Source organism: Perna viridis, chromosome 2 (genome assembly GCF_037379345.1).
Source record: "Perna viridis isolate PV_CMFRI_1.1 ecotype Kerala chromosome 2, ASM3737934v1, whole genome shotgun sequence".
NCBI lineage: Eukaryota > Metazoa > Mollusca > Bivalvia > Mytilida > Mytilidae > Perna > Perna viridis.
The window spans coordinates 3,649,457-3,671,684 of NC_142446.1; the positions used below are offsets into that span (position 1 = coordinate 3,649,457).

Sequence of the window (22,228 nt, forward strand, 5' to 3'; positions counted from 1 at the left end):
TGCTGAGTATGGACTGTCTCATGCTACACAGCCAAATGTGCCACATATGATAATCATATGGTAATCATTTGACACTTATATCCTCCTCAAAGAATGGATCACTTAGTTTTTTCCTAATGTTCAGAATTTGGATTTCCACCATTACGACAATGATTTTAAACGTTATTAAACTGTCATTTGTTTTTAAGAAGGTTGTTTTTATTGTTATAGTGATTAATTCATAGAATTTTTTTTACCTATCTGCTGATAATAATAAAATTAAATTTATTGAATTTTCTATAGTGGCCCTAAACATTTTCTGTGGAGTATATATTGGTGAAAAACATATGGTAATCATATGTTCGTGAAAAACATATGATTATCATATGTTGCCAACCATATGGTTCTCATGTGCAGCACATTGAGCATTGTAGGTTAGTTCTGGTCTGCTCTGTGAGTATCTCTCATGCTAGGTTAGTTCTGTTTGGCTCAGTGATAAGGGTCTCAGACTAGGTTAGTTCTGCCGGTCAGTGAGTATATCTCATGCTAGGTAAGTTTGCTTTGCTTGGTGAGTACTGTTTCATGCTTGTTAAACTCTAGTCTGCTCAGTGAGTATATCTCATGCTAGGTTAGTTTTGCTTTGCTCGGTGAGTACTGTTTCATGCTTGTTAAACTCTAGTCTGCTCAGTGAGTATATCTCATGCTAGGTTAGTTCTGCTTTGCTCGGTGAGTACTGTTTCATGCTTATCAGACTAGGTTAGTTCTGCCGGTCAGTGAGTATATCTCATGCTAGGTAAGTTTGCTTTGCTTGGTGAGTACTGTTTCATGCTTGTTAAACTCTAGTCTGCTCAGTGAGTATATCTCATGCTAGGTTAGTTTTGCTTTGCTCGGTGAGTACTGTTTCATGCTTGTTAAACTCTAGTCTGCTCAGTGAGTATATCTCATGCTAGGTTAGTTCTGCTTTGCTCGGTGAGTACTGTTTCATGCTTGTTAAACTCTAGTTTTCTAAGTGAATATATTTCATGCTGGGATAGTTCTGCTTTTTGCATTGAGTTCTGTCACATGCTAGGTAAGTTCTGCTCAGCTCGGTGAATATAACTCATGCTTGGTAAGTTCTCAGCTCAGTGAGTATATCTCATGCTAGGTAAGTTCTGCTCATTTCAGTGAGTATATCTCATTTTAGGCTAGAAACCACTAATTCCACTTCCCATAGGCTTCTACGCTAATTTCACAATATTCAATGGCTTCTCTGGACTTTACCTTAACTTTAACCTGCAGAGGACTATATATCAGCATGATTCTACATATGTCAGCTCACAATCCTCAGAATGGCATGTGAGGTTAGCAGACTTGCAGTGCAGTACTGGTCACCGGAAGTGAAGGGTCTATAAATAGCATGGGAAATCCCAGTGTTTTCACAAGATAGGGGTATATTTAGAAATCATTATGGAGATTAGGCTTCACATCACAAGAAGCAAAATGCACCTATAAAATGTACAGAAATGTTTTTCCTTTCAGAAACTGTTTAAATTTTTTAAATAAGATGAGAACTTTTTTTCACAGCACTATGAGGAACAGGGGTAATTTCTGTGTAGGATTATTTTTACCTACGTTCCAAATGCTCATTGGTTGAATTGGTGGTCTGTAACCTAAATTTAGGTTAGTTCTGCTCGGCTCAATGGGTAGTATTAAGGTATTTTTTTTTTGCTCAAGGAACACCATCTAATGACATTTTGTTGTTCTTAGTATCTATTTGTGTAATCTTTAACTCAAAAGGTATTGAAATGATAGTATTCAAATTTTGCTGTTAAAGTCTTATATACAATGTATATATTGAAAATTTGCACTTCATATTTTTGGAAATATTTGTTTAATGCTTTCCTACAAATTTAGTTTGTTGAACATAGCCATGTTTTGTCACATTATGTTGCACATGGTACCTACTTTGTGTAATCTGTAATTGAAAAATTATTCAAAGTTTGCACAAGGTTTATATTCAGATTGAAGATGTTCACATTTTAGTATGGACAGGTTTGACAAATCTTACTTATGAATTTTTACCTATCAAACTTCAAGATTAAAGATAAGTATACTTCTCCTGGTACCAAAACTTCAACAAAGTAGACATAATCACCATGAACCAAAAACTAACAGTACCATGAATACTAAAATGGGTTAGGGCAATAGTAAATAATATGTAAGTAAAGTGGATAGTTGCACGACAAAGCTGACTGTAGATGGTTGCATGACAACGCCAACTGAAATTTATTACAGGATGCGCAAACACTCATAATATAAATATATATCAAAACACATATATGTATATATGACCAAAAAATAAAAAATTAACCTGTTCAGTGTAACGTCGTCGTGCTGAATGACAAGACTTGCACAAAACCCGGGAAACTTAATTCAATGAAGCATGACCAAAAACCCTAAAAGCGCCCTCTAGACTACATATGATGAAACACCCAGGAGAAAATAATTTCATTCTAATGCACTACCTGTTTAAATGAATGAAATTATATAAGTAATTAGTAATCAACACTGTACAAGTTTTTAAATTGCTTATTGTTGAGGTACATAATAAAGATGTGCAGACATACATGTATATATGATGGCGATGCATGTCATGTTATTGATTTTATTTACAGAAGTCAGTCAATGCATGTGAACCCTTCAAGCTGTCGCCAGGATTTGAACTCTCGTGTGGCATCTTGTTTTGGATGTGTGGAATCAAGGTTGTCCTATCGAAATGTCCATGTTGATAGACACAAATCTGATGTATTAGGTAATGGAAAAAATTTCTAACATCCACATTAAAATTGAAGCTATGATAGTTATTTTAGAAAAAAACTGTTATTTTATTGTATGGTGCTATTATTATTGTCCTTAGACACTTGGTTTTTTGTGCAATTACTTGAATATTAGTGTATAGACCTTGATGGATCAAAAACCTATGTTTTTGTGGTTAGTTCTATAACTTCAGTAAAAGTGTATGGATCACTGAATGCAAAGATTATGGCCTAGTAAGTCAAAATTATTGGCAAAACAAGGGTTCATTTCTTTTGTCTCATTGGAAACCTTGAAAGAGTTATCAAGGGAATCAAGGTTATAGTGGAAATCAAAAGAATGTAATCCAGGGACAAAGACCAGACATGGAAAACAGACAAAAACAACAAAGAACAAAAAGTAACTAATACAAAGTAACGAAAGGAAATAAGCAACTCGGACTCAACAAAACACTGGGAACTTAGATCAGGTGCACTGGTAGGGTAAGCATCCTCTGCTTTTCTAAAAACACCTGCTCATAAAAAAGTCAAGTCCAGGTTCCATGAAAGAGGAAAGGAAAACTATGACGTGTTGAACAAATTAGTTTTCATTGCGCAGATGGATACACCGTAACGATCCACGAGTTCATGATGATGACCATAAAACTTCTGTAGTGATGACTTCAATCTTCTAGCAACAGAACTCTATTCCAGAAACATAATTGTAAAAAGTCTGGTGCAATACAAAAAGTCTGCATAGTTACGGCAAGCTCTGGCATAACATATGAGTTGTGATATGAAAACTCCATATGCAGATGCTGAAGGGATGTTGCCACAGATGAAAGGAAAGTTGACAATTCTGAATGAAAAGTCATCACGTTTTTTAGTAAAGTTTGGTTAGTAGTTTTCCTTTACCATAGATCTCTAAGTGTAGGTCAAGATATTAGGCTAACTTCACAGTGTCTGTAGTATCCTTTATCTAAGTTCTTTGGGGTAGATGCAATGTATCAAATCCCCTAAGTAGGATTTAACAATAATACATCATCTATATAGCAGAAACTGAGATTAAAGGATCTAGCTAAACAAAGTTCTTTCTTTGCCTCATAAGAATGAAGGAATAGGTCAGCAAGTAGAGGAGCACAATTTGTTCCCATTGGAATGACGACAGTTTGTTGAAAAACACATACACCACACTCAACAATTATGTTGTCGATAAAAAAATTCAGCATTTTGAAAACATTGTCATTAGTGTATTTGGAAGATGATTTGGAGTTATTTTTTACAAAGTATGACAAATCTGTACCAAGAACTATATTCATATATCTGATACTTTCATTGTGTACATAAACTTATGCTCTGTTAAAACATTTATAACAATTTGAAGTTAGAGCTGTATGAAGCTTGAATGTTGTATCTATAATTGCCCTAGGTTCCTTTTCGAGCCATATCACCCTGCACCCTTTGAAGCATCTCATTTTTACCTGGTTCACCAACAGTGGAAGCTGGTTTAGTAGCTGCCGACTCTGTCCATCCAACACACTTAAGGGTACCTATTTCGTGGAAAAAAGTATTTGAATGATATTCACACTTATAAATAATGAATATGTGCACCTCATGGTGTGGAGAAATAAAATTATTTTTTTCCTACATTTTGAGCACGTAAAACTAAGCTTTTTATTCAGCAGTGTATGATATCATTTATGAAATTATACATGGAAATTTGCAACCAAAACTAAAACAAACTGGTTTCCACATAAGGGATATAGCTACTCTGAGCGTCTAACTTGGTTATGCAATGTGAGTTGAAGAAAAGGTTTGAAAAATATCAATATTTTTTATCCCTTTTAGTTTTCTCATATTAATTATGAAATACAAGGAACATGTCATTAAGTGATATAACTACGGACATTTTTTTTAATATTAAATTCATTCATATTACCATATTTTCTTTTTGATATTTTAGGTTATGTTAACCCCCTAAGAGTTGCAATGGTACAGGGACACCATAATTGGATCTGTATTTCTTACCCTCATTTTGTTTGTTGTTATCGGTAAGTTTGCAGTGGTGAAGCTGCTGTTTGTCGTTATCGGTAAGTTTGCAGTGGTGAAGCTGCTGTATGTCGTTATCGGTAAGTTTGCAGTGGTGAAGCTGCTGTTTGTCGTTATCAGTAAGTTTGCAGTGGTGAAGCTGCTGTTTGTCGTTATCGGTAAGTTTGCACTGGTGAAGCTGCTGTTTGTCGTTATCGGTAAGTTTGCAGTGGTAAAGCGGCTGTCTATTGTTTATAGATACGTAAGTTTCCATGCAATAGCCTGGAAATTAGTTGGTATATCTAGGTAAATTTTACAACAAGGTTTCAAACAGTTAAAGGTAGGTTGGTATTGATTTTTTGGGTTGTGGCCTAAACCTTTTCAGAATTAGGGAGCTAAAGCATGCATTTCATGTCTAACCAAATGGATTTCTTTGTTATGTGTTATGATTACACAATGTTTTTTAACACAATACTAAAATTGGGATTGATTTTGAGGGCTATGACCTACATTATAAAGGAATTAGTTAAAGACTGAAAGGGCTTAAAACAAGAGCTTTACTGGTTTCTATACAACAGCATGTGTGAAAGTGTATAGATTTCTATAATATCCCACAGTGATTGATTTTTTTAGGTTATAAGACTTACTGTTTAGAAATAAGGGCAAGCGAGGACCAAAAACCTTTTTTTTCTTAAAAGCTACATAACTGAAGTATATGTGTATGCAGCTCTGTGAAATTTTATAACAACGTTTCAAATAAATCTGGCTTGGATGGATTTTGGAGTTGATTACTGTATCAATGAAGGAATAAAGGACCAAAAACCAACACTTTTCTTGTTCTCAGACAAACCATCAGTGAAGCTATCATTCACTATGGAATTGTACTTCTAGGTTCCGTACCATGAGAAATAACGATACCACTATACAACCCCCCCCCCAAAAAAAAAAAAAAAAAAAAATTGTAGTTGTATAATTGTATCATGCTGTTGTTTTGGCAGCAGAGATGGGGTCTTTGTCATCATCTGGCTTCCGTAGACAATTTGGTTTCAAGACAATTACTGAAGTATAGGTGTATGGATCTTTATGAATTTTTTCCCTCAAGGTGCCAATCCACAAAGGAAGGCTTGGGTTGAGTTTGGATTGTGATTTAATGTTTGACGTAATTAGTTGCTGGTTTTAAAGTTTTTTTTTAATACTATCATTCTGTGTCAGAAACTTATGTTGTGTCAAATATTTAATCACAATCCAAATTCATTGGTGTATCAAGCTTGTATGGTAAGTCCATACTAGCCCAAACTGTTCAGGATTCAACCACTGAGTTGCATCAAGTTGCACCCTATAGAGCAATTGAGTTGTCTCAGACTGTGCCCCAGTGAAGGCAATGAGTTATATCAAGCTGTGCCCCAGTGAAGTCAATAAATTGTTTCAAGTTGCGCCCCAGTGATACATTCTTTGTTGAACTAATAATCTAATCAATATATATATTTTAAATGTCAACTATATTAAAACAAGAGATTTATATTTTTGAACCAAGTCTCTCATAATCTTGGAATATTTTTTCAATGTTCATGCAAAATCTTACTAAAAGTGGTATTGAAAAGGTGTGCTTTTGTCAGGGAGCTTTAAAGCTCTACCTTTAACTCACTTGTGTCCTTAAGCAGCTTCCCTACCACTGATTTGATTGGTTACTACACTTATTTTCTGGGCTAGCAAAGCCCCTGGATTGTCTACTTCTACTTCCAAATAAATGTTATAAATTACTTGCTGCAAAATTCTTTTCTGTGAATAAGATGATGGAAAAAAATGAGTTATATTTTTAATAGAATGAAAGACTCCACTGGCTGGCATCATATATGGAGCAGTCCATACATGGAAAACAGAGTGGACAGAGTGGCATTAAATGCAAAAGTTGTGGCACAGAACCAAGAGAATACAAATAAGATGGTGGCTGCCTGTATGGGCAATTTAATACAGCTCTGGCTTATCATGGATGATGGGAGTAGTAGGGAGGTTGGTAAGTGGGTTGATTAAAAAGCTCTTATTATGGATGATGGGTGTAGTAGAGAGGTTGGTAAATGGGTTGATTAAATATCATTTATCATGGATGATGGGTGTAGTAGAGAGGTTGGTTATTGGTTGATTAAATATCATTTATCATGGATGATAACAGTAGTAGGGAAATTGGTAAGTAGGTTGATGAAGTAGCATTATAGCTTTATTATTTTTAAACAGGGTTTGGATGATGAAAGTAATAGGGAGGTTGGTGTTCACACTTAGAAAGTATTGCTCAATTAATTCTCTCCATGCTTACATTTTTAATGCAAGGTCTAGTTACCACTTTCCTTTAAAATTGGGATATAGATGAATAACTGCACTGATCTCAGTGACAATGTCTATTGCACAATGCCTACAGAAGGGAGATAATTCAACTTAAGAGTTTTTCATGTTAAAAACTTGTATGCATAAATTTATGGAATTTCATATGACAGACATCATATGTAGATGTGCATGAAGGAAGATAATTCTTGCCTTATTCCCACAATCTGCATTTAGGAGTTTTTCAAGTAAAAACCTGGTAAATGCATATTTTTTTTAAACTGCTGAAGGGATGATCTTGATTTGATGAATTGGGTATCATATGTAGATTTGCATGAAGGAATAATTGTGGGAGGACTCCAAAGTTAGATAAATTGAGGGTTTTAATGTGTTTAAACCTCATAAACTGAATTCTTTTTAACCACTCTATGGATCTTAAAACATTTTGTAAGAAAGTTCAGGATCAAGTATAGATGTGCATGAAGTAATATAAGTGTAGTGTGATGCCTTGTATGGGAAATAATCTAACTTAAAGATTTTCAATATAAATTAGACTGAAGTCTTCAAAGTCGCTAATTATTCAAATATTCTATGGCACAGATTTTGGTTTGCTTTCAACATCCAGTAGAATTCAATGTCTACTAAACATCAGTGATATTGTCATTTTCACAATAACCCTGGCATAGATATATGTATGGACTTACTTCGAAATTATTTTTTCAGTACCCCATGTAATAATCAGCACATCTATGTTGCTGCTTTCTATCTGGTTTATGCAAATTGTATGTATGTCTCATTGATCAATGAATTTAAGAAAAAATGGTTGTAATTTCAACAAGAATTATTTACCATAAATTTTTGAAACATGAATATTAACTTTACCATAAATCAGAATCCATAGTCCTCGGGACATATAATTTTGTTTGTTTGTCACGTTTACGTCTCAGTGTATATTGTAGGTTATTGTTTGATGTTGCTGACTTGATGCCATTTTCAGAGTCAGAAAAGAGTTTTTCCTTTTTGTGAGTGTCCTAACACAAGTTGAATTTTAGCTGTTATTTATAGAAAATGATGTGGTAAAATTTGTTTTACAGGAATGTTTAATTTGAACGTGTCTGTTGATTCCTTGTTTTTCATTGGAAGTCAACTGGTAGCCCTTAGTCAGGTTGGGAAGATTGGAGTTTGGCATTCGATGACTCAGCATTGGCAGGTAAAAATGTGTAGTATTTTAACTGCAGGGGAGTTTCTGTATAATCTTTGTTATGTTGTTTGTTGCACATCCTGGATAACAGTAGGGTGTGTTGACCATTTACCCTGCCCATTTATACTGACACCCATTCATATGTATTCCATTCACTTATGTAACCTTATCATATAAAACAGAATATAAAAATTTAATGTGTCATTTGTAAGAATAAGGCCCTATCATATATACAACATCTAAAATTCCTTCCTTCCTTTTATATTTCTTTGACCTCTGATAAAAGCAGGAGGTGTAACTTTTTTTTATGGTAAGGTACTGACATCCCACCACAATAAGTGTATGTTTTATCTAGTACCTATCCATATAATACAAGTTTTACCTCCTGTTTTTATCTTCTTTTTTTTTCAGATCAGGGTAATTGGACTTTAAAACTTCAAAAAAGGAGAATTGAGTGTCATGTTTTTAGCACAGCTCTGGATTTCTCCCTGCCACAAAGCTACATAGGGACATTGTTATAATAGTTGTCTGTTTAGTGATATCTTGTGAAGACAACTCCTCTGAAAGCACTTGTCAGATTTCTTCCATATTAGTTGGGATTTACTAAGAGTAGATGTACATACTATAACATCAATTTGATATAATTTTTGTTGGAATTATGACCTTGTCAATCCCTCCTAATAGAATCTGCTGTTAATGAAACTCTGATTTCTTTAATATATGGTGGGATTTGTTGATAGGAAGTGTAGATTTGCATTCTTTATTGTCATTTTGATTTGCAAATATTTGTAGGAACTTATCACTATTTTTCACATCTTTCAACCATAGAAGACATTTTTAATTTAACTCCTTTGAAACCACTTGTTGGATTTCTTTTATATTTGGTAGGATTTGTTATTACCAAGAATAGATGTCCATATTATACAGTAAATGATTCCACATTTTTTGTAGGGTTTCTGGAACTTCTTTGAAACGCTTGCCAGATTTATAATTAGTTCTTACAAAGTTAAGATGTGCATTCTATGTTGACATTCTGGTATCCAGCAATTTTTGTGCAAGAGTTTTGTCTTTTTTTCAGATTTCCCAACAGCAGAGGGCTTTGGGTGATGCATCTCTTCTGAAATGGCCTATCGATTAGCATTTTGATTAGCTCACTTGGCATCTATCGTCGTTATTAAAATTTTCAAAACTCTTCTGCTCTGACACTACTTGACCAATTAGAACCAAACTTGGTAAGATTGCTCCTTGGGATATCCTGCATAGAACTGTTATGGGGATTTTGATCCCTTGAAAAACATGGGCCCCCATATTTGAAAGTAGAACATAGTGGTCAAACAGAAGTTTTTTGCATATATCTCCAAAAACATTAGGTTTAGCCAAATTCTGACATGGGAAAAAGTGTACAGCATGATTAGCTCTATCTTAGGTCAAAATTTCATTTTAATCTGTTAAGCCATGTTGGAGTTATTGTCCTTTTTCAACATTTTTTTGCTCTTTTTAATGTTATTTCTTTCAAAAATCTTCTACTCTGACAATAATTGACTGATTGGAACCATATTTGGTATGAATTTTCCAAATTTTTCCTGCACCGAACTGATTTGCGGATTTTTGATCCATTGAAAACATGGCCGCATTTACTAAAAATAGAATTAAAGGTCAGACAGAAATTTTTCTCATATATCTTCAAAACCGAGTCAACATTGTTAGACAACTCCTTAGAGTTATTGCCCTTGAAAGGCAAATATTTAACCCGGTTAGCTATTCAGGCTTCAGAGAGCCTCTTGTTTTGTAAATGTTGCTATTAAGAGTACATGTGCATGCTCTACCACCATTTTGATGAAACAAGTAATTGTAAGTGTTTTTTTGGACTTGATCAGCTTCAAATCTCGTCTCATATAAATTCCAGTCTTGTTCCACTTAGAAATACACTGAAATGATTTATATTGGACAGATACAAGATGTAGTACCTATAACAAGCTATGACACTGCTGGGTCATTTCTACTCCTTGGTTGTCAGAATGGTTCTGTATATTATATTGGTAAGTTAGTAATATTTGACAATAAGGTATTTACAGAAACTTACTTATATCTTGAGTAAAAAGTCATTTATTATTTATCAATACTACTAATATTTTGTAAGTTGGTGTAAAGATGTTTTGAAGACTTTAAGTCACCTTACAATTGATCATCCCTTTAGAAAATTCTCTGTAAATGTTCATAATGTGATTGTTTTTACATTTAATGTATGTGGTTATTTTTGCAATAAGCTTATTATGGCTTGAGTCTCTGTTCATACATTTGATGTGGGGTGTGTCTGTGGTTAATTTTGCCTTAAGCTAGTTATGAGTTTTTAGAATGATATTTCATACTTCATATTTTACAGTATCTTGCTGTCCATCTTTCAAACAAAACCTTCAAAGTACCGTAGTATTATTTTAGGACTGAAAGTTTCTAAAAGTGTTTTGAACTTTAGCTTTATTAACTCAGATTTTTGAAGTCATGCATACTAATTTTTCTGCACTGTGATTTTTTTTTTTTTAAAGTAGAAAAAAATAATAATAAAACAATAGGGAATCAAATAAAATAATTTTTACATGTGTTGTAGGTTTTGTGTCATAATAAGAACAGCTTTAGTGGTCTCAGGGTAGCATGCTCACCTTGAGTGTAGGAAGTCGTGAGTTGGGTTCCCAGTCATGACACATCAAAGACTTTTTAAGTAGTAGTCTTTGTAAGAAGCATGCAAATTCTGTAATGTGATACACCCCCAAATAAGGCTACACATTTTTTTATTTTTGTTATTAAGTATCTTTATGATGACATGTTTAATTATTCATTCCAATCTGTCTGCTTTTAGGAGGTAAGCTACATTGAAAATCCAACAGTTTCTATTGTATTTTAATGTCATTTACTGGGTTATCTCCCTTAATTTTGAATTCTAATGTACATTCTATGTAATTTTTACTCCTGAGAACAAAGATTATATGAAAAGCCACTTGTTAATTTCTGTTTACTATAATGTTTTAAACAAAATATCAAAAAGGAAAATATGTAGGCTTTCCAACCATGGATCACATTTTGCATGATTCTATCTGGAGTGTTACATACAAATTGGTAGTCATTGCTTCTCTACCAAGCATGCAGTATTTAAGGGGACAGAGTGATGAGTTGGCTCGGAGTGTTGGCATGCCTACCTGCAGGCTGTTGATTCTGTCAGCTGACACAAAAAGATCCAGCTCAGCATGTTGGTCTAGTACAAAACAGGGTCTGTTTGATTGGTCAATCATTTTCATCTCTAAATGCATGAAATATCTGCCGTAGGACATTAAACCACATTTAATCAATCAATCAATCAATATACCACAATGAAAAAATTGATTACTTGTACTTGCAAAGAGTGCTAAAAACAAAAAATTTTGCTTAAATTTGATAATTGTATATAGTCATTGCTCCATTTAAAGCTGCATTAGCTGCCAAATTTGTTCAGTTTTGATTCTACTGAATTTTGCTGATAAAATGAAATAAGTTTGAAGTAATGCAGTTCAAGCAATAAATGTTGATAATACCTTCAGAATATTAGGATATCGATAGCTCAGATCTAATTATTTTTCGCCATTACTTCCGAAGGTTGCTGACAGGACATTAACCTTGGTAAAAAAAATAACAATAACAGATACACAGATACACAAACCACGTTCACTTTACAATCAGATTTGTTTTTAAAAAAGCAACCCTTACAGCACATGGGTGGATTAAGGCCACCTAAAGTCACATGCATACGGATTTATCTAGGTGGATTTTTTGTCTTGCAAGACAATAAATATATAGACAACTATTTCATGTATTTAACACATTTCATTTGTGGATATCGAATGAAATTATACAGGAAAAGTAAAATTTAGTAGAAATAATTCATAATACAACAGAAACAAAAATTTACGAAAATGACAGCTAATGCATCTTTAAACTTTGATTATATTCAAAATGGTTAGTCATTTTAAGTGATTATATTCAAGATGGTCATTTTGCTTTAAACCTTTTCCAACCAAATTCTGCATAGCAGTTTGTTTTTGTCAGATTCAAGGTCATTTATTTCCTAGATTTTACATAATTCTGTTTTACACTCAGTAACATATCTTGCTAATATTTAGGGACTTTATATGCCTAACATTATGGTTATCAGTCTACGACTGTGTAACTGTGCATTCAATTACGCAAAAATGATTTCGGGATTTTATTTTTTGTTTTAATTAAGCTCTCTCTTCTTTAAAGTGTTTTCTGTTTTTAGTTAGCAGAGTTACGAAAAAAATCACTTATCATGAATGGGAAGTAGGGTGTATCATTCAGCCCAGTTTGTTCTAACAATTTTAAAGGTCTGATCGGTAATATCAAATTTACCTGTGATTTATTTTAGGCATTTTATCTCTATTTTTATGTTATTTCTTTCAAAAATCTCTTATGAAACTACCAGACCAATTAGAACAAACTTGGTATAAATGTTCTTTAGGATATTCTGCATAGATCTTTTATGGGGACTATTGATCTGTTGAAAAACATGACCGCTGTTACTAAAAATAAATGAAAGGGGTCACTCAGAAGTTTTCTCAATTATCTCCAAAATGGTAAGGTTTAGCCAAATTCTTTCAATTGTGAAAATGATCCTTAATATAAGGTCTACAAAAGTCTACGCGGGATCAAAGATGTTGGACAACTCTTGTTAGACTTATTGCCCTTGAAAGACAAAAAATTATGTTTTTAGCAGTTTTCAGCCAATATCTTGACACTATAATAGGTAAAAAGAAGCTTTAAATTGATGAAATCGTCCACATGAAAAGATAAGTCATACCAAAGTCTTCTTTTGAGTTTTTTTACAACTCTGTGTTAGAGTTATTGCCTTTGAAAGGCAGATATTTAACCTGGTGAGGAATTCAGGCTCCTGTGTGGGAGCCTCTTGTTTTTGAAAAAAATTCTATGATCATTTTACCATTAGTAAATGATTTTGATTGCCTTATTTTACAAGATTCACAATGGTATGCATCTTGAAGACATCATTTGTCCTTAGAATGTACAGAAACACTTTGAAAATTACTTTTTTAACAAGTTAAGTAATGAAATGTTAGAAGTGATTTGTGAGACCAATATCATTTGTTATATGAACTCAACCTCCCAGCTCATGTAACTCTTCATCGTGATATTATAAGTATTAAACTAGAAAAAATAAGGCCAACTGAGTTGAAAAGATTTCACTAAAAACATTATTTAACCTTGATATATTATAGTATTGTTTTTGTAGACATGCAAAAGTTTCCTTTGAGAATGAAAGACAATGATTTATTAGTGACAGAGTTGTATAGAGATCCAGCTGGAGATATGGTAACAGCTTTAAGTGTCTATCTCACACCTAAAACTAGTAAGTCCATTGCAGAAATGATGGTGAGATTTTTAAAGTGTCTATCCCAAAAGTACACATTGTATGGGACTGGTATTACCATAGATCTTTTAACCACCCTACACCTAACACTATTTAGTGCAATGTAGATATGGTGACGACTTTAAGTGTTTTATTTCATACTTGAAATAAGTTAATCCATCGTAGAAATGTTGCTAAAACAAGTTGCTCAAATGTGGATATTGTGATAACTTAAAACATGTTAAGTGATTGTGTGAGATTAATTAGTCATAAACCTTGGTGAGATGATGATAGTTTTAACTGCCTATCTATACAATTAGTCATATACCTTGTAGGTGTGAAGCAAAAATGAAGTTTAAGAAATGGAAAGAATATGCTTATGAGTTCTTGTCTTCAAAAGCCATCATCAGTTAAAGGATTGGCTTCTGTCTCTGATTTTGGTGCAAATTTTATGAAATATTTTGTCTTGTACATGTAAAACAGAAGCTTTTCCTCCTTAATAAGGTCAAATTGAAACCTTGAATTCTTTCCACAGAAATAATTGTTAAGTTCCTATTTAGTTCCGGTAAGTCTATAAATCTGAAGTTACAGACAACATGGTTATATTTTGTAGGTCTAAGTGGGAACTGGATAGAAATAGCCTATGGGACCAGTTCAGGGACAGTAAGAGTTATTGTTCAGCATCCAGAAACTGTAGGCCATGGACCACAATTATTCCAGACTTTTACTGTTCACAGAAGTCCTGTCACCAAAGTCATGTTATCAGAGAAACATCTTGTATCAGGTATGAAATATTTTTTTTTTAAATCTTGGCTTTCAAGTGATCTATTTGGTCAGCATTAAAGTTAAGGAATGATTTGAAGAGACTGATATGTAATTTTTGTCTACTTCATTGTAACTTTTATTTGTTGGTATCTAGTTAATGGCATTTTAAACTTTCTAAAATAGAATTCTTTTGTTTACACAGTGCACCCTCGAGATATTGCTCCATTTTAGACCAGGTCAGATTTTGGCAATATGCGAGGCTGGCAATAAATCGAGGAAATATTTATGTAGAAACAATAGTAATTTTGGGAAAAGGGACCTTGAAAATGTGTGGCAATAAGTGAGGAACCACCATTAAAGAGGGGCACTATTTATATTTTCAATGGGTGGTTTTTCCAGAAACAGAAGAAATTGGTACTCTATAAATATTTAATCTATCACAGTATTTCAAAATTTTCTTTTAGCTCATAGAATTGTAAAAATGTGAAAATAAAAATTAGTATTTTATCTTCATGTTATTTTGGATCTTCGTTTAAACTCCTGTTTTTTTTTGTTTTTTTTTTTATTTAAAAGGTCTAAAATAGGGCTCAAGAATTCCCATTAATGACAAAATTTTTGTACCCCAGGGAATGTTACATTTGTATGTCATATATTGATTAAGTAAAGAAGTTGGTTTGGTAAGGGTAAAATTTGGCCTCAAAATGCAAGCCTACCTGAAGAAAATTTAATGATGTTTCTCCAACTCTTCAATATGTGTTATGAGTGATTTGATTGGTTTATGGTAATAAATTGATCATATATTGTCATTTATATCCTTCAAACTTGACTGAAATTGGAAAAATCTGTTAAAAAGGCTGGAAACACTTGGTTTTGTTGAGTTTACCATTCTTTTAACAATGGCTACATGCATGTTCATTCTCATGCTTCATATATTTTGTGCAGAATTGTCAGTTAAAACTCATGTGAAAATATCTTGAGTGAACAAATGTGTGGCCACTTCTGTTCTACACAAAACCCATCTTAAAAATTGCAGAAATGTTAAAAGTTCAAGGTTTTTGTAAAAGTTACATAAAAACATTCTGTTATTTCTGTATAACGCCATGTATGTCATCAACAGCAGTTTGTATTCAGTGTTTTACTATACAGTTACTACCAAGAAATCAGTTTTGATAAAATTTTTAAAAATGCACAAATTTTGAGGCCAAAAGGGGTACTTACCGAACTTTCTCCTTTTAAAGCCCAACATTCCAAACGACCGTTAATAGTCAGATGGAACTTTTATACCAACACAGTACATACATATATTGATATATGAAGCAGAGAAAACTACGAGTTTATAGCATGATGGGATGTTGATCCATCAAAATTAAATATCAAAACAGCAAAAACAAATATTAAAACAGTTTTCAAGGAAGAATGAGCTTGTATCTCCCATGAAGATCCTGAATAACATAGTATTTTTCTAAGATTTTGTTCTTATTAACTTGTTCAGTTCAATTCTAGTTGGATCAGGTAATTTTTAACTGATCTTAATTTAAATGAAATGGAATACTATGATCATTTTGTTTTTTGACAGTATGTAGTGAGTACAATCATGTAAGAACATGGAGTGTGACCAGATTCCGTGGAATGATATCTACACAGCCTGGATCTACACCATTAGCTTCCTTTAAAATTGTATCATTGGATGATGTAGAAACTCAAGCTAGCAATTCTGCTGGAAATGATTTTGGTAATTTAGATTCTCCTATTGATTGTTAAAAGTTGTGTAGTTAAAATCTGACTGGCTTTATGCTAACTCATTATAAGTTCCCAACTATTAATTCACTTCTTATATATGTGTTATACATACATGTAATTAGAGCAAGCAGATGTGTTTTGATATTTGATAAAGGTTATATCATGGTTTATGTTAAATTGAAAGGGAAATAATTTTACTGAGTGTATTTATTGATTTTAAACATGGATTCCTGAAAGTACCTGCTTACGACTGAGTAAATATTAATGTGAATCTCTTCAGGTCCCTATTGTGAGCACCTGCTTACCACTCAGGTAATCTTATAAATGTAAATCTCTTCAGGTCCCTATGGTGAACAAGATGATCAACAGGTGTTCATACAGAAAATTATTCCTGAGACTGACAAGTTGTTTGTACGACTATCATCAGATGGCCAAAGGTAATACATTGATTCCCTGCTGCTCAGGTTTTTTCTTATTTGTTTGGAGTTTAGCCAATTGTGTTGAATATTTATTGTCACACTTTTCTCAACTCAAGAAAATAATTTGTTCCTTAATTAACTTGTTCCTAATTTAATTCTGAAAATTTTAACCTTTTTACATGAGACTACAACTAATGGAACTACCATTTGATTTTTATGGGGTGGGGGGGGTTTGCTAGGATAAAATTTGAAATAAAAGGACAGGATTGAATTTTCAAAGTTTCTGCTGGACAGAATTATTTGTATTTAGGTACCTTGTTTCTATTACATGTGGATTTAAACAATGTCTTCCAATTTTTGGCTCTGTCAGCCTCCTGTTTACCAATGTTAATAAGATTTTAGATAATATAAACATCAACCATGTCAATATATTAGGGGTAAACTATTTAAAATTGTTGACACATTATGAAAGTAAACATGGATGTCAGCAACAAGTAATGAATGCAGGAACTTGTGGGTTACAAGTTATACCTTAGGTCATTGTTTTTTCTGTGTAGCACAGGGCATATATAGTAGGATAGCAGATGTTTTAAAAGTCTTTAATTAACAATATTTAATGCACCTAAATATGACACAGCTATATTTGGTATTATTTTTCAGAAATATCATTCTACTTTCAAATTAGAATTTTGCATTTTGTGAGAGCACCCTGTTTTCCTCCACAAATACTGGCTGTTGAAAAGTTTATTTGGATTATGAAAAGATGAAAAAATAATATTAATGATCTAAGAGTCTTTCAAATTAAGCATTAAGGATTACATGAAGCTGTAATTTTGAATTATGTATTGGCAGGCAGAAAATATTGACATAGTTTTGCCAACCATATTTTTGTCCTAATTTTAAGCAAATTTTCATTAATTGTATGAAACTCATACATGTTCATCAACCATAGTGGGTTTAAATTTATGGCTTTTGTAACCACATACCTTCTGAATGAACTTTAATTTTTTTTGTAATGATAAGAAGTATTTTTAATGAGTAAACAAAAAGCTCAATATCTGTGGTACAAGCTACCTGATAAATGTAATATTTCATGTGCTCTGTGTATAATCTACCCCATATTGTGGCCAGTCAATAACTAGTAGGCTTAGTGAAAAATATAGGAAGTAGGTCATACTGGTAATCAAAGGGTTAGAACAAGAGGCTGCAGCAATGAAATGCAAACATCCTCTCTTTTCTGTTGATATGTTCTCATATAAACCTGACAGACTCAAAGCAAAAGTTATCCAAGTATCCAGTCACAAACTGTATATTCATAACAGGTCTATGTGAAGGATATAGGTTTACATGCCAGGATGTTCAATACTTTTATTCGCTTTTAATTTATGACAGCCTAACTCTTTTAAGAATCTATTCTTTCGACACCTGGGTACTATTAGTAACAGTTATGTTTTGTTTTTAAGCCAAGTCAATGGCTTATAAGCTTTTCAAACTGAAAAAAAAACTTTTTGCTGACGCAAATAATCAAACTGGTCACAAAAAGTGTCTTGCCAGTGCAGTTTTTTTCCCATTCAGGACCTTTCAAAAACCTGGTACCACCATACAATAAAATGAAAGTCTTTTTGTTTCTTTCTTTTGGCTTGCACTGGGATGTTTAAGATGAATATCAGAGATATGGAGTGGAAAAAAAACCAAGACCAAATCAATTAGAATGTAATAATGCATTGTGCGCAATAAATCGACTATGGCCAATAGTGAAGTTTTGTTTCTGCTGTTTTCTGTGCATTGCATCTTGGTGTTGTCTTTTTCAAATTTAATACTTGCTCTTCATTTCTCAACAAACTGATACTTTTTGTTGTAGCCAGGACAAGAAAAATTATGGACAGGTTTAGTGTTCTTTTAAGTTTACAAGACATCTAATATTCATTGTTTATCACCAATTTTTAGATGGTAATATAAATCTTAGGCGTACTAAATAGTTTTGTTTGGTACTATATGATTATAATTGCAAATATATGAAGTATTCTCAAAATTGATAAAATGGGAGTTTGTATTTGAACTAATGGAGAAATGGGAGTTTGTATTTGGACTAATGGAGAAATGGGAGTTTGTATTTGGACTAATGGAGAAATGGGAGTTTGTATTTGGACTAATGGAGAAATGGAAGTTTGTATTTGAACTAATGGAGAAATGGGAGTTTGTATTTGGACTAATGGAGAAATGGGAGTTTGTATTTGGACTAATGGAGAAATGGGAGTTTGTATTTGGACTAATGGAGAAATGGGAGTTTGTATTTGAACTAATGGAGAAATGACACTTTCAAAGCTGCTATTTAAATAGAAAAGTCAATATTTTACTGCAAATGTTAGATATTAAAAAATAATTTCAGAATGTGTTTTTGAATATTCACTTTCTAATTTTACAATTTTGAGACCTCAAAATCAAGGTTGGCCTTTCATTTCAGGCTGCTAAAGTTAAAAATATTTTGGCATGATTACCAAAAACTGCTGCGACATCAAAGACATCAATTTTTTTTAAAGAGTTTGATATAAGCTCTCCATCGATATATAGTTACTCATATTATGTAATGGTGCATTAAATTCTCAAAAATCGATATCCTGCTATCCTACTGATAGGAGATAAAGTGATGACTGGTTGGCGCAGAATAACTTGTCCAAGTGGGGATGACCTACCGGTATCTGTAAGCTGGCACAGAGTCAGAATAACTTGTCCAAGTGGGGATGACTTATTTGTGAGCTGACACAGAGTCAGAATTACGTGTCTATATGGGGATGGCCAATCTGTGAGCTGGCACATAAAAAAAAATGCAGCACAACATGTCAACATTCTTGTCTGAAAGTGAACTAATTATTGGCTGTAATGCCTAAAAATCAATATTCTGAAAGAACTGGTTGGCAGAAAATGAATTATTCAAGTCTAGAATATTACAAGTGGATGGGATGGTTTTTTTTTTGTCTTTCAGAGTATGTGTAATTTCATCAGTTGATAACAGTAGTATCACAGCATTCTGTGTACATGAGTGTGAGGGGTCTAATAGGATGGGCTCTAGGCCAAGGAGATATATTTTCACAGGTCACAGTAATGGTTCTATCCAGGTAGGATGAAGGTTTAAAACCTTAACTGATAGAAAACAAGTCTGTATTATGTTGAAAATCACTGTGCTAGAAAACTTCTGTAGACTATTTTATCAAACTTAATAGATGTGATTTACCATAGGTCATACTCAACCATGTTTTAATGAGCACTTTGTTGAATTTTTTTTTTTTATTCAAAATTTGTGGATTAAAGATAACTGTATTTATGAACCCTTCACCATCCACTAAAATGTATATGTATATAAAATTTTGCTAAGTGTCAATCTCAAATTTGTATCAAAGTTTATTGAGGACTTTTTGAACACTACAAACAAATCATTGCAACTTACAATATGTTCATAATATGTTTTTTTATACTAACATAGACTTTATTGTAACCCATAATCCAAGAAATCATTGTATTCTTTAAACTGCAGAAAAGTATCTTCCCATTATCCACCTATCCCCCAAAATGAAAAACATGTACCAAACTTGACAATCATTAATAGTCATCGACAACCTCTGAATTTAAAAATTACTCTCGAAAGTGGAATTCTCCTCTGGTTGGAACAAAGAGGTAACAAAATCTGCTCTGTGGCACATGTGTGTTTCTTGTTAAAGGAAATGTGCATTTATTTAAAACTTGAGAGGTTTTTAAGGTCAATGCGAACAAGAATGTAAAATGCAAAACCTGTTACATTGTGCAACTTGTTCAACATGTGGTGAACAATATATTTGCAGAACTGGGGATGATATATTTAAGTGGGTAAGAGTACATAAGCAACAAATTAAAGACACATCTGTGAGAAATATCCCATGCTGTGAACACTTCCATAGATGCCAACAGCAAAGTTTCATGTTTTTCCCTGTTTTAAAAATATTTATGGAAACTGCAGCTTTCTGCATAGCAAAAGAAGAACATTTTAAACAAAAATACTAGACTTCTTTAAATAGAAAGTGAAAGTGGAAATCTGCTGTCAAGGTATAACAATGTAATGTCATAAGGAACAATGAATATGCAAGGTCACTACATAAAAACGCTAAACAATGTGAATATAACTGTCAGAAGTTGCATGACCGAAAGCACTTACAGTTTATCGATTTATTTGTTTATTCATAATTTGACTTCTTTGTGTTTTCCAATTATACTGTTTTATGATTCAGTTATATGTATTTTGTGTTTAGATGTGGGACCTGACAACTGCATTGGAAATGATGAACAAGGCAGCTTCCTGTTCTGGAGGACCTACACCAAATGAGTTACTTCAACTTTTAGACCAATGTGATCTAACATCTAAAACTAACACACCAAGTATCAGTCCAGCTCCTTCGGTCTTACAGGTACCACTTGGTCCAACTGTTTGTTTTCCAAGACCAAGTTCAGTTGCCATGGATAGTGAGGCTGAGGAAGAGGAGGAGGGGAAATTTTATCCAGACACCCTTGTTACTAAAATATAAACCATTTACATGTGATAACTCGTGTTATTTATGGGATATTCATATGACTTTTGTTTTTTGTTCTGTCATATGAGTTTTATGTACTAATAAGTTGTTAACCCATTTTAGTGATGTCTTCCAAGGTTTTAATGCATTTTTAGCTCACCTGTCCCAAGAACACGTGCGCTATTGCCATCACTTGGTGTTCGTCCTTGTCGTCATTAACAATTTTTCAAAACTCTTCTCCTCTGACACTACTAGACCAATTGAAACCAAACTTGGTATGAACATGGCCACTGTTACTAAAAATGGAACATAGTGGTCAGACAGTAGTTTTTCATATATATCTCCAAAACCATTAGGTTTAGCCTAATTCTGGTAAAAGTGTCAGCATGATGAGATCTATGTAGTCAAATTTTTGTTTTAATCTGTTTAATCATGTTGGACTTTTTGCTTTTTTCCACGTTTTTATGCTATTTTAAATGTTATTTCCATCAAAAATCTTTTCTGACACTACCAGACCAATTAGAACCAAACTGGGTATGAATGTTCCTTGGGTTATTCTACATTGAACTGACATGGGGATTTATGATCTGTGGAGAAACATGGCTGTCATTACTAAAAATAGAACATATGGGTCAGACGGTAGTTCTTCGCATATTATATCTACAAAACCATTAGCCAAATTCTTTCAGTTACTGAAATGATCCTTATTATAAGGCCTACAAAAGTCTCCAGGGATAGAAGTTTTTTGTTTTCAGTTTTCAGCCAATATCATGAAAACTATGAAAGAAAGAAAGAAACTTTCAATCACTGAAATGAACCTTACAATAAGTCCTACCAAAGTCTTCTTGAGTCAAAATTATTGGACAACATCTTGTTCAATTTATTGCCCTTGAAAGGCAGGATTTAACCAGGTGAGCGATTCAGGCTCCTGGGAGCTTCTTGTATTTATACCATAAAGTTTTAATACACCCACTAACAACTTGTGGTCTTATAATGGTACCACACTGTTGCCATAGACCTCTGTAGACATTTGATGTCCTGACAATAAATTGAATATAAGTGTA

At 33.1% G+C, this 22,228-nt stretch overlaps 1 protein-coding gene across 1 annotated transcript in view; it reads left to right on the forward strand.

Annotated features, from left to right (window-relative positions):
* The window catches only part of LOC148623330 (BTB/POZ domain-containing protein KCTD3-like), a 37,170-nt gene extending 14,942 nt beyond the window's left edge, over nt 1-22,228 (forward strand). Inside the window, exons 8-18 of the mRNA XM_088565113.1 lie at nt 2,634-2,770; nt 4,714-4,801; nt 6,602-6,792; nt 8,189-8,304; nt 10,247-10,334; nt 13,586-13,702; nt 14,316-14,486; nt 16,044-16,199; nt 16,548-16,644; nt 19,610-19,742; nt 20,907-22,228. Of these exons, the coding sequence (XP_088421239.1) occupies nt 2,634-2,770; nt 4,714-4,801; nt 6,602-6,792; nt 8,189-8,304; nt 10,247-10,334; nt 13,586-13,702; nt 14,316-14,486; nt 16,044-16,199; nt 16,548-16,644; nt 19,610-19,742; nt 20,907-21,179 (1,567 nt within the window). The 3' untranslated portion in view covers nt 21,180-22,228. The remainder of the gene's footprint in view (nt 1-2,633; nt 2,771-4,713; nt 4,802-6,601; nt 6,793-8,188; nt 8,305-10,246; nt 10,335-13,585; nt 13,703-14,315; nt 14,487-16,043; nt 16,200-16,547; nt 16,645-19,609; nt 19,743-20,906) is intronic.